This window comes from Danio aesculapii, chromosome 21, assembly GCF_903798145.1.
Source record: "Danio aesculapii chromosome 21, fDanAes4.1, whole genome shotgun sequence".
NCBI classification, from domain to species: domain Eukaryota; kingdom Metazoa; phylum Chordata; class Actinopteri; order Cypriniformes; family Danionidae; genus Danio; species Danio aesculapii.
The window spans coordinates 29,018,632-29,037,053 of record NC_079455.1 but is presented as its reverse complement, the minus strand read 5'-3'; the positions used below and the strand labels follow the sequence as shown (position 1 = coordinate 29,037,053).

General features: G+C 35.4%; 1 protein-coding gene across 2 annotated transcripts in view; it reads right to left on the bottom strand.

The window, feature by feature from the left end:
* Positions 1-866: 866 nt before the first annotated feature.
* The window catches only part of unc5da (unc-5 netrin receptor Da), a 357,817-nt gene continuing 340,261 nt past the window's right edge, over positions 867-18,422 (bottom strand). For both annotated transcript variants that reach the window (XM_056446616.1, XM_056446617.1), the window contains 4 exons: positions 14,145-14,294; positions 12,375-12,539; positions 8,730-8,908; positions 867-1,950 (listed from right to left, as the gene is read on the bottom strand). In XM_056446616.1, the coding sequence (XP_056302591.1) occupies positions 1,710-1,950; positions 8,730-8,908; positions 12,375-12,539; positions 14,145-14,294 (735 nt within the window). In that variant the 3' untranslated portion in view covers positions 867-1,709. The remainder of the gene's footprint in view (positions 1,951-8,729; positions 8,909-12,374; positions 12,540-14,144; positions 14,295-18,422) is intronic.

The following is an 18,422-nucleotide window of genomic DNA, read 5'->3' as shown; positions in this document are numbered from 1 at the left end:
TTAAATTTATTTATTGTAAATCTTCACTGTAAAAATTGCTGTAAAATGTATAGTATTACTAGCCAGAATTCCTGTAAAATTTACAAGTTCACTATAAATTCACAATTATAAATTTGCTCTAGTTTTACTGCAGAATTGTAATAATTAATTTACAGTGCACTTGTAAATTGTGCCAGTAAATCTGTTCAAAATACCAGCAATACTGTAAAAATTGCCAGTAATACTGTAAAAATTGCCAGTAATACTGTAATATTCACAAATTCACAATTACAAATTTACTGTAGTTTTACAGCACAATTGTAATAATCTACAGTGCACATGTACATTTTGCCAGTATTACTGTTAAAATTGCTGGTAATACTATAAAAATGCCAGTAATATTGTAAAATTTACAAGTTCACTGTAAATTCACAATTACACATTTGCTGTAGTTTTACTGCACAATTGTCATAATTTACAGTGCACGTGTAAATTTGGCCAGTAAATCTGTAAAAAAATAGCAATACTGTAAATTTTACAGCCTTTTTTCACAGAGTAACTTTAATTCTACAAAGTACAAAAATACAAAGTAACTTTAATTCTTAGAATTCTGACTTTTATATCATATAAAAATGTATATTTCCCTTAGGATTCTAAGTTGTCATTTGTGATTCAGATTTTTTTTTCAAAATGCCAGCTTTATTTCTTAAAACTCAGAATTTATGTTTTGCAATTTTGAGATGAAATGTTCGAAAATGGTATTTAACTCGAAATTGCAAAAGAAGTCAAAATTTGAATCGCAATCGCTCATTATTTTTATTCTATTACGCTAATTAAACATCGTTTTTATTTAAAACATTTATTGTTTCTAGACCAACTGTCCCTTTAAATATATAATCATATTCCTCAAATCACACTTTCAAGCATGTTTTGCTTTCTTCTTTTATATTTCTTCCTTCAGACAGAAAAATAATAATAATGATATATTTCAAGAGGCTGCAAAAGTAAATGGTGTATAACAAGAATCTGTTTTGGTTATCTTTGAGTACATCTTTCAGTTTACACTGGATGTTGCTATCCAACAGGCTTTAATAGTATTCAATAATACAGACATTGTTCTTATTTTTTTTTTCTTTAAATCTATTTGCAATCAGAAAGTTACTCAGAAATGCAGACAACCGTCGTGGTTTTTAAACAGAAAGACGCAAAACAAAATGTCCCACAAAGAAAAAAAAAACGACGACACATTCTTCAACACTCTGAAGCATCCGAAGGCAGTCCGGTCTGCGTTCGCAAGTCAACAATTTTAAATTTCTCCGTTCACAAATGATCACAAAAGCATACCCACAATCCTTAGCTGCAATTTTTCATCAGACAGGCTTAGTGTATAAGTCAGTTTTGTTCTGATGCGTACTTGATAGGAATACTGTGTGCATGTGTGTGAATCGCTGAAGCTTGTCTATTTGGTCACAACCATTCTTTAACACCCTGTTTTTATCAGTCAAGGAGAGGGAGGAGCAACTATCTGTAGGGTTGGGTCAGCTCTTACAGCTCCGCCCCATATTATCATAACCACACTCCCAGCTCTAATAGATTCACCTTCAGCTCTGCCTCTAGCACTTATAGCCCCACCTCCAGTCCATATAGCTTCACCTCCTCTCTCTCTTTGTCGTACCCTCTTAAATCCGATAAGGACAGTGTTTCAGTCTTCATTTACAGAACAATTATTGTTAAGTGTGGTTGGCGTCCAGCTCCTCACTGCTGCGGTTCAGGGTCGAGTCACTGGACGGGATGGTTTTGCTGATGCGGTCTAGAGTGTCTGCGCTGGTGGACTGTTTGGATTGAACTTTTCCGATTTCCTCCAGAGCGCTGGCCAAAGAGTCCAGATCACCTTGTTCCTGATGCTGAGCTTCCCATAAACTCAGAATGACAGCGGACGGGCTCGTCTGGCGTGCAAAATAACCAAGGTTTCTGTTCAGGGGGAAAAGACAATGAGCTGAAGTTGAATTAACAAATAAAAAATGATAATGATCGTGTTTGTAAAACCTTTATGTATTTTAAGTACACATTATGTAGTATTTTATATAAATTTAAGATAAGAAAATTGAAACCACTCTAACTCCAATAGTACAAGAAATATTTTACAAAACATTTTACAAACAATTTGTAAAAATTAATTTAGTTAATAAAAAATATTGTTAATATGTTAAATTATGTAAAATATTTGAATATATTTAATTGTGAACACATTTAAATTTTTATGTTAACCCTGAATGAACAGGTTAATTTAGTAGAAATTATTGTCAACTTAAAAATAAGAAATCCATTTTAATATGTACAAAATTTTCACATATTATAATACATTTCTTATTTTCAAGTTGACAAAGAAATGTTAATCTATATGGATGAAAACTAAAGGTTTCTATCTTACAGTTGAAAATTGCACACACATATATGTTTTAAATACACACACACACACACACACACACACACACACACACACACACACACACACACACACACACACACACACACACACACACACACACACACACACACACACACACATATATATATATATATTAGGGGTGTGAGTGTACAGTGGTCTCACGGTTCAGTTCGGTTTATGGTCAAATTGAAATCTCGGTGCATTGACGATGCTTTTCATAAACAATTTGATATTTTAATTAGCAACACAATAATTCTTGTATTAAAATGTATGATTTATGAATATATTTATATTTATATATTATTTGTATAACAATTTTGCCTATGAATGATCATGTGCTGAACAGAAAAGGCTGCAATTGGCTCTAACAGTCAACGCGGCTCTGGTGCTGTTCAGCAAACAGTGACACAAACACTAATGTAAATGTAGGTGGCGATGCGTTGGAGAAAACTTGCTCTGCAGACATGCTGTGTCTGGATCTACAAGTAACATTATCGTTGTAACAGCCAGGAGAGGAGATAAAACGTTACCTCATGAACATGCCAGAAGGTCAAAGGGGCCACAGAGAAAGAGAGAGTTTACAGCTTTCATTTTTTTTTTGATCTACCTCTCTGTCAGTGAAAGACTGTCCAGCAAACTCACAAGCAGTGAACTGTGCACAGTTGTCTGTTTTTAAGTAGTTGGAGTGTTTTAATTACTCGCGGTCTCCTCCCTCACCATAGTAAGCTACCTCCGTATAATGCATATGTGATCAATTATGTCAGTACCTAATAACTGGTTATGATTATTACTGAACCCGTACTGAATTGTTCGCGTCTGCAATGCGGTGCATCAAAGAAACGATTAATTTGACACCCCTAATATATAAGTACATATACAGTTGAAGTGAGAATTATTTAACCATCTGAATTATTAGTCCTCCTGTTTATTTTTTCCCCAATTTCTGCTTAATGGTGGGACGATTTTTTTCAACACATTTCTAAACATAATAGTTTTAATAACTCATTTCTAATAACTGATTTATTTTATCAAGACACTTCTATACAGCTTATAGTGATATTTAAAGGCTTAGCTAGGTTAATTAGGTTAACTAGGCAGGCTTGGGTAATTAGGCAAGTTATTGTATAATGATGGTTTGTTCTGTAGACTATCGAAAAATATATAGATTAAAGGGGCTAATAATTTTAACCTTAAAATGGTTTTAAAAAATTAAAAAACTTTTATTCTAGCCGAAATAAAACAAATAAGACTATTTCCAGAAGAAAAAATATTATAAGACATACTGTGAAAAATTCGTTGTTCTGTTAAACATTATTTGGCAAATATTTAAAAAAGAAAAAACCTTCAAAGGGGAGCTAATAACTCTGACTCAACTGTGTATATGAGTACATAATGAATCGAAAAGTATTACATTTATGAAAAGTTTAATTTTAAGGTTATATCTACTTTTAATTTATAGACATTATCTACATTCATTCATTTTAAATAAAATTACCTCACCAAGAAACATTTAACTTTCAAACAGTTCAATATTTATAAATTAACAAAACATTTTTTTTACAATATACTGGAGATATTGTTAAAAAAATGGTGAAACTAGTATTTATATATTTTATATATGTTTATTTTCAAATATTATTGTGCTAACCTACAAGGTTTGGTTATATAAATTCATATTATTCTGCAGAGACACTGAATTATTACACTCTATTGCAAGGATTCTCATCTTGCATAACTTTCAATTTAATAACGTTATCCTATAAAGCCCGCATGCCCCGACAACATATCAAAATGGTTAAATTAGTTTATAAAAGCGAGAAGGATATTAAAGAAGTTTTGCTGGAAGAAAATCAACCCATCTTTGAGACATAATTGAATCACAGAAGCGGAAATCACAGTCTTGCAGGTGTGTGTCTTAAAGAAGCAGAAATAAATCCTTTTTTTTGCCTCAACATTCAATGTACCTGGGTTTTCTCTACAGAAGTAGGTCGTCTCATGACTTCAGACTGACCTTCCAATAATTTAGCATATGCCAATGAAGTTAAAATGCCAACATTTTGAAAATTAAGCTTCATTTGGTGGGCTGATGTTGCATGCTTGTTTCAATATATTTTACTTTAAAGGTTATTTTCTCATATTTACTTTTTTTCCTCCAATTTCAGCAGCTCTTACTGTACATACAACACATTTGATAGTTTTATTAATATATTTTTTATGTTTTTTTTTTTGTTCATACTTAATTTGCCTTATTATATACAACATATAAATCTTCTTTTTTTCTGGATGCAGGCTATTTACTGAATAATGGAGTGATGAATAAAGATAAACAAAACCTTTTCTGTAAAAACATCTAATATACAGATTTGTCTTTAATAAAATAATGCCTAATTTGCATATGACAACATAATATTTTACAAAACTTGTAATCAATCAACTGGGGAAGTTCACTGTTAAAAACAAACAAAACCAACCAACCAACCAACCAACCAACCAACCAACCAAACAAACAAACAAACAAACAAACAAACAAACAAACAAACAAACAAACAAACAAACAAACAGTGCCCACTGTAAATATTCTTTAGATTTTAAATTGAATTACATTAACTTTAAGTTGAATTAGGTAAGCTAAATTGTCCATAGTATATGTGTGAATGAGAGTGTATGGGTGTTTCCCAGTGATGGGATGCAGCTGGAAGGGCATCCGCTGCATAAAAACATAGGCACTTGTTAGAAACGTGTCTACGTTTCTGTTTGTAAAGATAGCTTTTTTTAATACTTTTACTTTTTTATACAGCCACATACTCTATATCAAAAGTCTTTAAATATTTGTTATTGTCTGTTGCATTTATATTTCTTCAAACGTAGATTCTTATTTTTCTTATTTTTGTTATTGTTGTTAATATTCTAAGGTTGCGAGTGGTTGTGTAAGCATTTCACTGCATATCATACTGTGTATGACTGTGTATGTGACTGCATATCATACTGTGTATGAAAAAAAAGAACCACCCCTTTTAAGAGGCTGGCTACGGGCCTGTTTCACCTATAGTGTATTGCCTTAACTTCACCATTACCAAGTTCATCATTAATAGAGTACTCAAGTTGAGATGAGAAGTTAATTTGCTAAAACATTTTTATTCATTTTCATAAATCATGTTTTGTTTCGCAAATGAACCCTTCAAATGTGATTCGTTGATTTTCCAGGAGCATTTGGCCTCCAGCAGGGGGCAGTAATGCGCTTTCAGCTGCTGCACTGCGACTCTCTGGGTAATTGCCCTCTGCGCTGTTTAGACGAGCTTGCACATCCTCAGAAGGTAATTGCAGAAATCCGCTTAACAAGGAGGAGACATTCTCATTACACACTGCCTGGGGCTCTGACCAGCTAGAAAATTCCCCCTAAATCCTTCTGTCCGACTCTCCCAGCCTCATTTCAAAAACAACTCTGTCTTTCATCCCTGGCGAAAATATTATAAAAGTAAACCCACATCATGATAGAAAGTTTTTATTCATCCTCCGCTGCACTGAAGCGGATAAACATGCGACACAGTTACAACTCGGGATTTCAGGATGGTTTGATCGTAGACTTTGTGCTTTCTCGTTTAAAAAAAAAATATATATATATTGTGAGAAATTGAAGAAAATGAAAAATATAGGCAGCTATAGTGGATTAGATGGTTGTTAGACAGACAGAAGACTAATGATGTGTTAAAGCAGAATCATAACCCCTTAACCTCACATGTTGAGATCACACTTAATATTAGCTATTGTAGGGGAATATATGCACATTAAACTTGGTTTATCAAGATAAGTTAAGGTTTAGACAAAGACCCAGAATAATACACCTAAAAGAGTGTTCACACATACAGTGATGATCATTCTTGCCATTTCATACCATATTCATAAAATTTCTTATTTCAGTGAAACAGAGAATTGAACATGTTATTAGCATTAGCAGTGATAAAAGCAGTAGTGCTGCTTAATAAAACTTTTTGTGTGTAAATCAGGACAGACCCCCGCCCTCCATTTCATTGCTATTGTATTTCATTTTACGGGACTTTTATTTTTATGTATTTTTTTAATGTATTCAGAATTGTTGACCTACACTTTATAGTTATGTTTTAAATATAAAAGTTGTTTTATTTTGCAGAGTACTGTCACAATGACCAGTGATTCAGACTTGTAAATCACTGGGAATCATTTACTTTCACTCAGGACTACAAATCTGTCACCATATGGACTACAAATCCTGTAATGCACCACACACTCACACCTGTTCCGGTTTTCCACTGATTGCTAACACACAGTTGAAGCTGTTCAGAACTGATTAAATGAACTTTAAAAGCAGCACAGACACATACCAGTTGCTGAGTCTTGTTAAACTGTACTGGGAACATAAAGACGCGGTTGCTTTGCCTTGCTGTATTATGCCCCTTTCTTTGTTGTTTATTTGTTCACATTTGCTGCCTGCCTTTTGACCATACGGCTGTTTAAAGACTATGACTCTGGCTTTTCCTGCATGTACCTGTTTGACCCTGTAGACTGTTGCTTGCCTGACTATTTATGTTAATAAACCTGCATTTCGATACGCACCTCAGTTGTCAGTGTCCCATTCACATTACAAGGACTGATGTCATTTATTTAAAATGTTAAGTTTAAATTCATTTTTAGAAAACACAATAGCATTTTTTAGCAAAATTTTTTTTTTTTACTTCAGAGCCATTTTTGTTTCACTGACTTAACATCAGCATAAAAGACAGATGCTAAAACAAAACAACATACTGTACTTAATATGACCTCTACTTAATAATATGTAAATAATATAATATGTCATTAATATGATTGACCCATTAACTGTCGCCCCAATTTTAAATAATACAAAATGATTTATGACACACATGCATTTGATATAAAGTTTGTCATGGTGAGACAATAAATAAATAAATAAATAAACAAACAAACAAACAAACAAACAAACAAACAAACAAACAAACAAACAAACAAACAAACAAATAAATAAATAAATAAATAAATAAATAAATAAATAAATAAATAAATAAATAAATAAATAAATAAATAAATAAATAAATAAATAAATAAAATAAAATAAAATAAAATAAAATAAAATAAAATAAAAAACATCTGTGGGATGGTTACATTCGTTCATTTCCTTTTCGGCTTAGTCCTTTTATTAATTTGGGGTCACCACAGTGGAATGAACCACCAACTTATCCAGCATATGTTTTACGCAGTGGATGCTCTTCCAGCTGCAACCCATCACTGGGAAAGGGAAGGTTACATTTTAAATATATCTTTTTTTAGTCTGTTCAGCAATGCATGATGTTCCTTACAGTCTTTTGTACCTTACAGATACATCATCACTGTTTATTGCTCTTTGACATGAGTTTTGATCTCAGTGTTGAAGGTAATGAGTTAATTAAATACCTCATAAATTCAACTTAAATGGAGTAAGTTCACAATACTCATATATATATATATATATATATATATATATATATATATATATATATATATATATATATATATATATATATATATATTTACTTAAATGGTTTGTAGCAATTGGTTTCCTCAAATGGTTTGAGTTGCCTTAACTTATTGAGTTTTACAGTACTCAGTTGGTTTGAGTTCTCTTCATTTATCGGGTTTTACTGTGCTCAAATTGCTTCTTTACTCAAATGGATTAAGTTTACAGTACTCATTAGGATTAGTTTTTGAACTTAAATGTTTTGTTGCAATCGGTTTCCTCAAATAGTTTGAGTCCCTTAACTTTTTGGGTTTTACATTGAAGATGTCTTCTGTAATTCATGCTAACAATGCCTGATAGTCTTTAGCTCAATATATTCCATGTATCCACAAGCCATACAATAATTTGATCTAACCAAAATGCTAGTTGTTGTACAGAAAAAAGTAACGCTGTTCAAAGATGACAAAACATGTCAGGTTTAAATGACACGGAGGTGAGTAAATGATGACAGAATTATCATTTGTACGGTGAACTCTGCCTTTAATGGTGTGTTGTCGCAGATGTGAGGTATGTTTTTTTCTGTAACTGGGGTTTGCAGGATGCATGAGTTCGATCTCATTACTGCTCCACAGTTTCCGCCTGTGGCTCTGCCGACGGTTAATGTGACCATGTGCTGGAGGAATATGGAGCAAATTAGACTTGTGGGATTCCATATGTTGGGGGCGAACTTCTGTTTGTATTTTAGCATGTATGTCATTGTCCGTATGTCTGCTTATGCCCGTGTATGTCTGCAGCGTTTCTGCATAAACATCTCACCTGTCTATATGCAGTTTCTGCGCTAAGAGCTGCCAGTCTTTGCCCTTGGCGTTGGCTGTGTCAAAGGTGGCGCAGATTCTCTGGCGAATGGACTGGGGGATTTTGAAGGCCCTGGATCCTGTCTGGGATGTGATGGTACAGTCTGATTGTGTGAAGAATGGCACTGTGTCTTTTTCACTCTGGAGGATAGAAGGTTTGCATTGAGTTCACAGTGAAGTCAAATTGGGCTAGACAGATCTGGAACAAAATATTTCCAGTTCATTAAAAAAAAAAAAAAAAAAACATGTTGGAAGTTTATTTTAATTACATAATATTTGTATTTATTATATAATAATTATTGTTGTGTCACAAGCATCGATACATTTGCTAGACTAACACATCATAGGGTTAGTGATATTGACTTATTAGTAACACTTTACTGTAAGGTATATTTATTTCAGTCTATGAGTAATAATCAAAAGTAAAAGTTATTTTCTACTAATTCAGTGAGCTAGAGACAGTTTTTTATCAATCCAAGACATTTCTCAGGCTGTAATGACCTTTAAAACATGTGCTTGTAGTGATATTAAACTTTAATGTGGTCAAAACCTGAATGGAACTATACTTTATTTGAATATAATTCACAATTTATATACTTGTCAAACAATTAGAATAAGCATTAACAGAGTGTAATGTTCATTTTAACTAACAATGAGCAGTACTGTTCAGTTTCCAATGTCTTTGTTTCATGTCATATGCATATTATAGTAATAACAATAGAATATACATAAGTACATGTGCAATAATAACCCTAAACAAAACTCAAACCTGAATATTGCCCTCTACTTAAGTGCATATGCACAATTAAACATGGTAACAAATATAACATTTGTAAAAATATTTGATAATCATACGCAAATCTAACATTTTTTATCTTTTACTATAAGTATGTTAGTCTTAGGCCCAATCCTAATTCTACCCCTTAGCCCAACCCCGTACCCATATCCCCTGTTTTGCACGTTCACGTAAAGGGTAGGGGTGTCCAAATTCTCTTTAGCTTGAAGGCATAGGGATAAGGAGAAGGGCTAGATAGCCCTTCGAACTGAGATTTTTGAGGACCACACTCGAAACCAAGGGGTAAGAAAATTTCCCAGAATACACCAGCCACAATGGCAGCATAGCTGCACCTGGAAATAAGGAGATCCACAACAAACAAGCATATGTTTTAATATATTCATAACCGCGTTTGTGTTTTACCATCATGCTTAAACAAACCCGCTAAAATAAAAACCGCTAAATTTCACTATCTATAATCTATAATAATAACTCCTGTACAGCAGTCCTACAACATTCTGTCACTCGATGACACTCGAATACTCTTTTCAGTAATGTCTAGTGGCTGGGAATGAGCTTTTACAGTGTCTGCTATAATGTTAATATTGTTTTTGGTGTGATTACATAGATGAATATGGCCACTGTGTAAATGCACAGTACAGTTACGATCTTACTGCCACATTATATCGTTATGATAACATGAAATATGCCGTCAGTGATTTCCTGAAGATAAATACCCATAAATAAAGCAACAGGAATAACTACAGCAGTTGCAATCGCCTGATCTCATATGAAGCGATGACATATGATGACGTGTGCAGGTGCTGTAGTGCTGTCCCATTTCTTAGGGGCAAATTTTAAATCCCTTTCCCTTAACACTCTGTTTCATAGGCAAAGGAGAAGGGAGGGAGTAGGGGTACAAAAATAGAATTGGGATTGGGTCTTAAGGTTACCTTATCAGCTTGTGTACTCCAAAACAAGCACACAATTGACAATAATATCAACTAGGATTAATTAGTGCTTTACAAGTATTCTTGTTTGCTTGATGGCATAATCTAACCAAATATGCCTTTGACTTGCTTAGACACTGTCCACACTAAGACGGGTATTTTCAAAACCGCATTTTTTGGTACATAGTTTGACTGTTTGTCCATGAAAACGCACAGTCAAACTATTTAGAACAGTCAAACTATATATATATATATATATATATATATATATATATATATATATATATATATATATATATATATATATATATATATAACAAATAGAAAGGACAAACAGTGAAACTATGTAGAAAAAACTGCGGTTTTGAAAATGCCAAAACATTCTGAAAACTCCGGCCAGTGTGAAGATTTTCCAAAACTCTGCATACAATGTGGTCATTCGAACACTACAACTGTTTTTGCCTCATGATGTCAGCATGCGTTCTGTTTTTGCCTTTCTGATAGGCCAACATAGCTAGGTTCACACCAAATGTGATTGAGGCAAATTCCACATGTTCACAGCAAACGCATCACATAGCATTATTACTCGCACCGTAGGATGGTAATGCTCTCATGTTTGCATTAACTTGTATGCAATGTACTCGCGCAAATACCTAATTCCACGTTTAGTGTGAACCCAGCATAAAAGGGTTTTATTGCAACCTGTTTGTTCGGCGTGCCTTTAACATGCTTTAACATGTTTTGCATTTTCATGTGGACAGAGTTAAAAAAATACCCAACCCAGGCTCATTATTGAAATATACCCCTGTGTACATTTCTGGACAGCGCGAAATACGTCTTTTTGCAGTTTTTGTTTTCGTGAATCCACCAGAGGCCCCTGTGTACGCTTTTTGCATTTGCATTTGCGCCTGCTGTTCTACTATAAATCCACCAGAGGTCGCTGTTGACTGTCTGACTGACCCCCCCTTCACTAAACCCAACTAATAGTGTTTTCAAAAGCACAGATTAACCCACCAACCACCTTCCTTAAACCCAGCCGACAGTGTTTTCAAAAGCATTCCAGAAAATGAAAAGCTGATTTTTACCACATTTTCAGATCGTACAACATTCTCACCCTGCTTTTTACTTGTTAATTTTATCTTTTGCCTTTTATTTTAGTTTTACCTGCTTTCTGGAACTGTTCTTCGCCGGACTTAAACCCAGTTATCGCAGTCAACTCCTCTCTACCTCTCAAGTCCGCCGACGTACGCGGCGAGCTACTGGGCAAACTGGTAACAGCGGAAAAGCTGTCCATACGGAAGTAAGTGATCAGCTGGTATCGCGGAAAAAAAAGAAGCCGTCGGTGGCGTCAAACCGCCCCGTATCATTCATTTTAAAAACGAAATGCAGCCATACGTAGCTCTGGCTACATAATTTGCGCTCTACAGAAATGTATACAGGGGTACATTTTCACAATAAGGATGTATTGAAAATACCTGTGTATGTTTTTGTGCTTCAGAAATGCGAGCGCTCTTGTTTTTTATGTTGTTGTCAAAGGAAGCACTGCGTTTTTAAAACACAAGCAGCGTAGCAAGGCATTGAGCATGAGTTTTACACATAAATAATAGGACTCGTGCAAAAAACAAAAACGCTTTGGTGGACACATGCCCTTATTATTCAGTAAATATCTAATGAAAACATTAATTTAGTTCTTATTAAATACAGTGAAGGTGCTTCGAAATTGTAAATCACTATGAAATATCCAGTTAACCTCATTGTAACGTTACAAATTCACATGTATTTGAGTATGTATCTGATCAATTAAAACATGATACTTGCACCACACAGTAAGATCTACTATATGCTTGTGTATTTTGAATATACAAGTTCATATCTTCCAAACCTCAGCAATGGTGGTGTAGACCTGGAGGATCTGCTCATGACCTTTGACCTGCCGAACACTGATCTTACAGGAGAGCTGATTGGCTGCTGGACTGTAGCGCTCCAGAGAAAAGGCACACTGCAGAGGAGACTGGCTACTGCACCACACCTGAGAGAAGGAGAATTCCTGCAGCGGAGAGAAAAGAGGGAATATTTCAGGATGAATCAATAGGAAGTACATGCGCCTGTACTCCTCTCTTCCTTATTGTTATTCTGCTGTTGGAGCCGCTGAAGCTAATTTACTTAGTGTCATGTCACTGACGGCCCTGCCAGAACATAGCCTGCTATGACAAAACAGGGATTGCTATGGGTATGATTTGGATAAAAAATCTGCCTGCGGTCATAAAGCTTTACGAATAAAGGAACGGCGGATAAACAGCATTGAGAAAAACACACTCTTGAGAATGTGTCATCCAAAAACTAAAACAACGGAACAAAATAATTCAAATACTGAAAAAACAGCTCTCCTCTGTGGGAAATAAAATGAGATTGAATGTACTGCTTGTCCATGTTACTAATGCTAATGTGTTCTGGTTGGTTTTCAGAGTTTAATGGAACTAAGGAAAGAACTTATGGAATGTGTTGTGCATAGATGTACTGTACAGATGCCTCATTACTGCCTGTTTCTGCAAGATTTGCAACTATAATTACACACATGAAAATCGTTATTTCTTCAGCAGAACAAGACATCCTTTCTTATCCATCTTATCCTTTTTTTTCGGGAATTTAATTCTCTACAATGTTTACAACCAAGGGATGTAAAATTCATTGATTATTTACTGTGAGTGATGACATATTGATGATCAGAATACGCTATGAAAGGCTATATTTGGTTTGTTTTCTTTTTTGATGTAGTATTTTCTTATTCATATATTTTCTGACAAGCGAAACCATTTCAGAACACATTTCCTTAGCAAGATGTTTGATTTAAAGAATTACTGAAAATGTAAGATTTACCAAAATGATGCACTAATATTACTACATATGAGAGGAAATGAAATGTGTTGTAAATATGGCTGCAAAGCAAACATACTTTCCTTAAAATAGACTTTAGAAATATACATTAAGCTTTAAGGTTTAAAAGCACAGTATGCCATTTTAACCACTAGAGTCCCTATATATATAGTGTTAAAGCCTTCAAATGATCAAGTTTGATGATGTGTTCTTTGACTTTGCTCACAAGGTGTCAACACTGAACAGAGACAATGTTTTTAAGAACATAACAAACTACTGAAGACAGCAAAACAATATTTTGACAAAATAAAAAGAGATCCACAACTCTACTGTGAAATTCTGCAGAGTGCAGACACTGAATAAGGATAAAGCATATTTTGGCTGCTTTGTGTTTGCATAAGCCATCAAGTGGAACATACTTAAAAAAAAAACAAGCATAACTTGGGTTTAAGGTTTAAGGGTTACAACAATAGTAATATATCACATTTGTGAAAAGGGTCTATTAAAATAATTTTTAACCACACAAGTTTGACTGACACTTTTCCTGTTCAATCCTTACAGGTGGGAAAATAAGTGTACTTATCTCCAGGTAAAAGACACTGGATTCCTTCCATGGCCTTTGGCTAAACTAGCTTAAACAGAACTTTATTAATATTCATACAACCAGTCAAATGAACACCGGAATTTGACATCTCATTAATATTCAGTCTCATATGCATATTAACAAAACTCATGCATATTCATACAGAGCAGGCATCCATATTCATGAGGACAGCACCTGGCAGGTGGTGAAAGGTTTGATGCTCCAGAGGAACTGTGGGATGTCCTGGATGGAGACCTGCAGGCTAAAAGAGTTGGCTCTGAAGAGCAGGGTCTTGGGTTCCTCCAGGAGACGCCCTCCTCGACCCCGTTCCACCGACACCACCTCCTGTGAAGAAGAAAGTAAATACAGATATAAACACTCATGCAGAAACACGTACTGACATGTACAATACCCTACACTAGGAACAGGACTCGAATGATTGTTTCTGTTTAAATTATTCAGCCGAAAAACAAAACAAAAACATCCTTCCTATGCTACACAACAGCTATTTCCTGGCTCTAGTGGAATCTTTATTCTTTATAACCTGAGAAGATGAAGTGGAAAGTGATTAAACATTGCAAGGCTGATGTTTTCCAGCCCTAGACCTACAAATAGGTTGAAGAAGTGCTTGTATTGCGTTTACAAGAATGAAATTATAATAACACCCTGAGCCTAAAAAACAAATAAGTGAAATAAAAAAACTAAATCCGGCAACAACACCTAATAAATCTAAAGCTACAATGTTTTCAATTACCATCTCTGTCAAACACAATGAATGTCGACTATGTTTCACGTGACATGCACACCAAATGGCATGGAGAACAGGAGCGAGAGACACTGGATGGAGAGAATCAGCATTGATGAAAGGCACAGGTGATTTTGTGCTCTTTGCATCTATTCTGTGGGAATTGTTGACAATGGCACAGTAGCATTAAAAGCATTAGGTCTCTCTCTCTCTGCCATTCTCTCTCTCTCTGTCACAAAAGACAGGAAAATAGTCTCTCGCTGCGACGGCTGCTGATCGATCCTGGCCTGAATTTGTTCAGTTTCCAGGGAGGAATTCATTTGGTGTTTGTGAAATGCAAACAACTCTGACAACAAAAGAGTACAAAAGAGGGGGGGGAAATGGGTGAACGGCTAGATAAACAAAGTGGAAGAGTGCTTTGGTGTGTGGAGAAACACAATCTTTGACCATTCACTCATGAGCGTTGTTGTGTTTGGATTGAAGACTTCGCAGAGCTGAGATCTGTCACACACACTTTTAGAGCTATCTATGTCAGGACTTTTATTAGACATAATGATTTTAAAACTCTGCAAACTGTATTCTATTCCTTTACCCTAATCCGGCTCCTTACAGAAAACATTCCAAGAATCCTCCATTCTTTCTGATTCATATGCTAAATAATAAAAATTCTGTCAAAATGTACTATTTATTTGCACTGTAATAAATTATATTAAAGAGCCCCTATTTTGCATTATAAAAGGTCATATTTTGGTTTTGGGGGTCTCCAACAACAGTCTGACATGCATGCAAGGTCAAATAACGTTTTCATGGTCTTATTATATGCATTTATTTTCCCAACAACTCCCATATGATTTGTTCAGAGATTAATTGTTCCCAAACCACTCCTTAAAGTGATGCTAATCTGAGCTGATTGGTTCGGTGACTCAGTCTGTTGCGATTTGTCGACTGTGTTCAGCACGAGTCAGAGAGAAACGTCCACCACAGCTTATCAACATTGTTGAAGTAGTCAGAGTGCAGAGTATATGTGTGAGTGTAACAGAGGCCAGCTAGTGAAGTGCTGTGCAGGTAAACCTCACTTCCCTAAACCCGAAAAGGTGCTTTACCGACAGACGGTCTTTAGCCTCCTTAATAGAGCAGCTGACTCCCATGCGGAGAGTCGCCAGTTCGATCCCAGTTCGGTGCAGGTTGGGTGATGTAGGACCGGCGGGGTCACACTGGTGCCGTGACCCGGATGGGAGTGAGGTTTAGGAGTTTGAACGTAACAGAGGCCAGTTAGTAAAGTGCTGTGCAGGTAAACCTCACTCCCCTGAACACGAAAACGTGCTCCAGTGACAGAAGGTAGGGGCCATGGTCTTTATCCTCCTTGTTAGAGCAACCGACTCCCATATAAAGAGTCACTGGTTTGATCTCAGCTCGGAGCGGGTTGGGTGGTGTAGGACCAGTAGGGTCCCATTGGTGCCGTGACCCGGATGGGAGTGAGGTTTAGGAATTTGAGAGTAACAGAGGCCAGTTAGTAAAGTACTGTGCAGGTAAACCTCACTTCTCTGAACACGAAAAGGTGCTCTAGTGACAGATGGTAGGGGCCATGGTCTTAAGCCTCTTTGTTAGAACAACCGACTCCCATATGAAGAATCCGAAAAGGTGCTCTAGTGACAGATGCCTTGTTAGAGCAACTGATATCCATGCGGAGAGTCGCCAGTTTAATCCCAGTTCAGAGCAGGTTGGGTGGTGTAGGATCGGCAGGGTCACATGAGCCCAATGCGAGAGTGCATTTAAGCAATGCAGTTTAAAGCCAGCATATTGCTCTATTCTTAACCATAAATAAAAACAACACAAATTAAGTATCAATCCACACAGGGGCTGGCACACGTGTGTATGAACAGTTGACGGTGGCCATAACAATGACAAACGACAGAGGATCGCGAGCTTACAAACGCATATAAATCGGTAAAGAAACAACACGCGCCACAATTTCAATGTGGCTTTAGATGCAATATTTGAATATAAAGAGTTAACTGGATACAGTACAAGCCGCGTGGAGCGATTACAAGTAACAAAACACAATTCAATACATATTTTGCAAGCTAGAGAAAACAAGGAGGCAACCATTTTAATTGCACTTACTTACACTTGTGATCAATGAACTGTTAAAGTTACTGTCAAGCTCTGACAAAGCCCCATACATCAATAGTCTTTTCTAATTCTTCATTTAACAAACGGCTGACGAATCTCCCATTGCAGGGTAGATTATTGCATTAATCACCAGAACATTCACTCATCTTCAGCCATGATCAGTCCCAAACACACCGGCACTCTGCCGGAGTTTGAAGGGAAAGGCGTGTTCACGTTTTACCGGATCCGCCACTTCATATTTGATACTGTTTCATGTCGACGTCGATACGAACAGGGAAAAAGATCTGGACAAACGGGCCGAATCTTTTTTTTTTAATCTATATTTTTAAACAAGGTGCACTTTCAGATTTAAACCTCAGCTGGATGTTTTCATTCACTTAGAGCTGTGTTGCACACTGCATGGAAGGTCATTTTCAAAAACACAAAATAGAGGCTGTTTAAAATTATATGATCAAAAAGTAATTGATAATGCACTGTATGTTTTCATGTTACCTTAACTTATTTTAGGTAACTTATAAGCTTTCATCTTTAATTTTTAAATTAGACACAATTTAACTTTATGTTTTAACTCAATTTATTAGATTTACATTGAAATACTTGTAAATGTAATTTGATTACACTTAAAAATTAGGGCAGAACTATTTTTTTTACATTGTACTATACTATACAGGTAACATCAGGTACACATATTTGCATAAACACACACATCCTCATTTTTCTCTTATGGTAGAAAAATGTTTGACTTTTGTTCTTTTTACCTTGAGCTACTTGTTGAAACTTCTCAATTTTTAGATATTATAAAGGTCATTCTACTAAATGTTTTCATTGAATACATACTGTACACTGCTGTTCAAAAGTTTAGTCTTGGTATTTTTGTTGAATAAAAAAAATGAAATTACATTCAAGGATGCAGTCATTAATTAAAACTGACATTAAAGACCTTCACAATGTCACAGAAGCTTTCTGTTTTAAATAAATGCTGTTAGACTGTAATTCCTGCTGCAATTACTCTCAAAACTACATTTGTAGAAAGAAACACTTTGTAGTTCCACAGCTTTCAGCACAAGCCTCAAACTAAACCTCAAAACTTTCAACCCAGATACGGTTCTGAAAGCAAAACAACATCCCAACATGTATTGAAGTTTCTTAATTCAGCTTGAGTGCATACACACTCGATATAGTACTTCTTGTGTGTGTGATTGAGAGAAAGAAAGAGAAAAACAGAGTCACTAATCCAGTTTGCATATGTCTGGAGGCTTCTAATACAACACCAAGACACCTCCACATCTCTGTAACCGAGAAGATCCATGTGAAACATTAAATAAAAAAAACATATTATGCTTTCTTCATAAACTGAAGAGATTGTAATTTATATATGTGTGTGTGTGTGTGTGTGTACAGAACAAAGACTTTATGACTATGGCTAAAAGACTCCCGAATATATGACTGCTCAGCTCGATGTTACGCTTAACAGAATGTAAATCACTTTTAATTAGCACATAGAAAAGATTCAGTCACGTAGCATGAAGCATATGAGTGGCTCACCCTGTCTTTGTAATTTAAGAAGCCATTCTATCAGTTAGCTGGAGATGTGT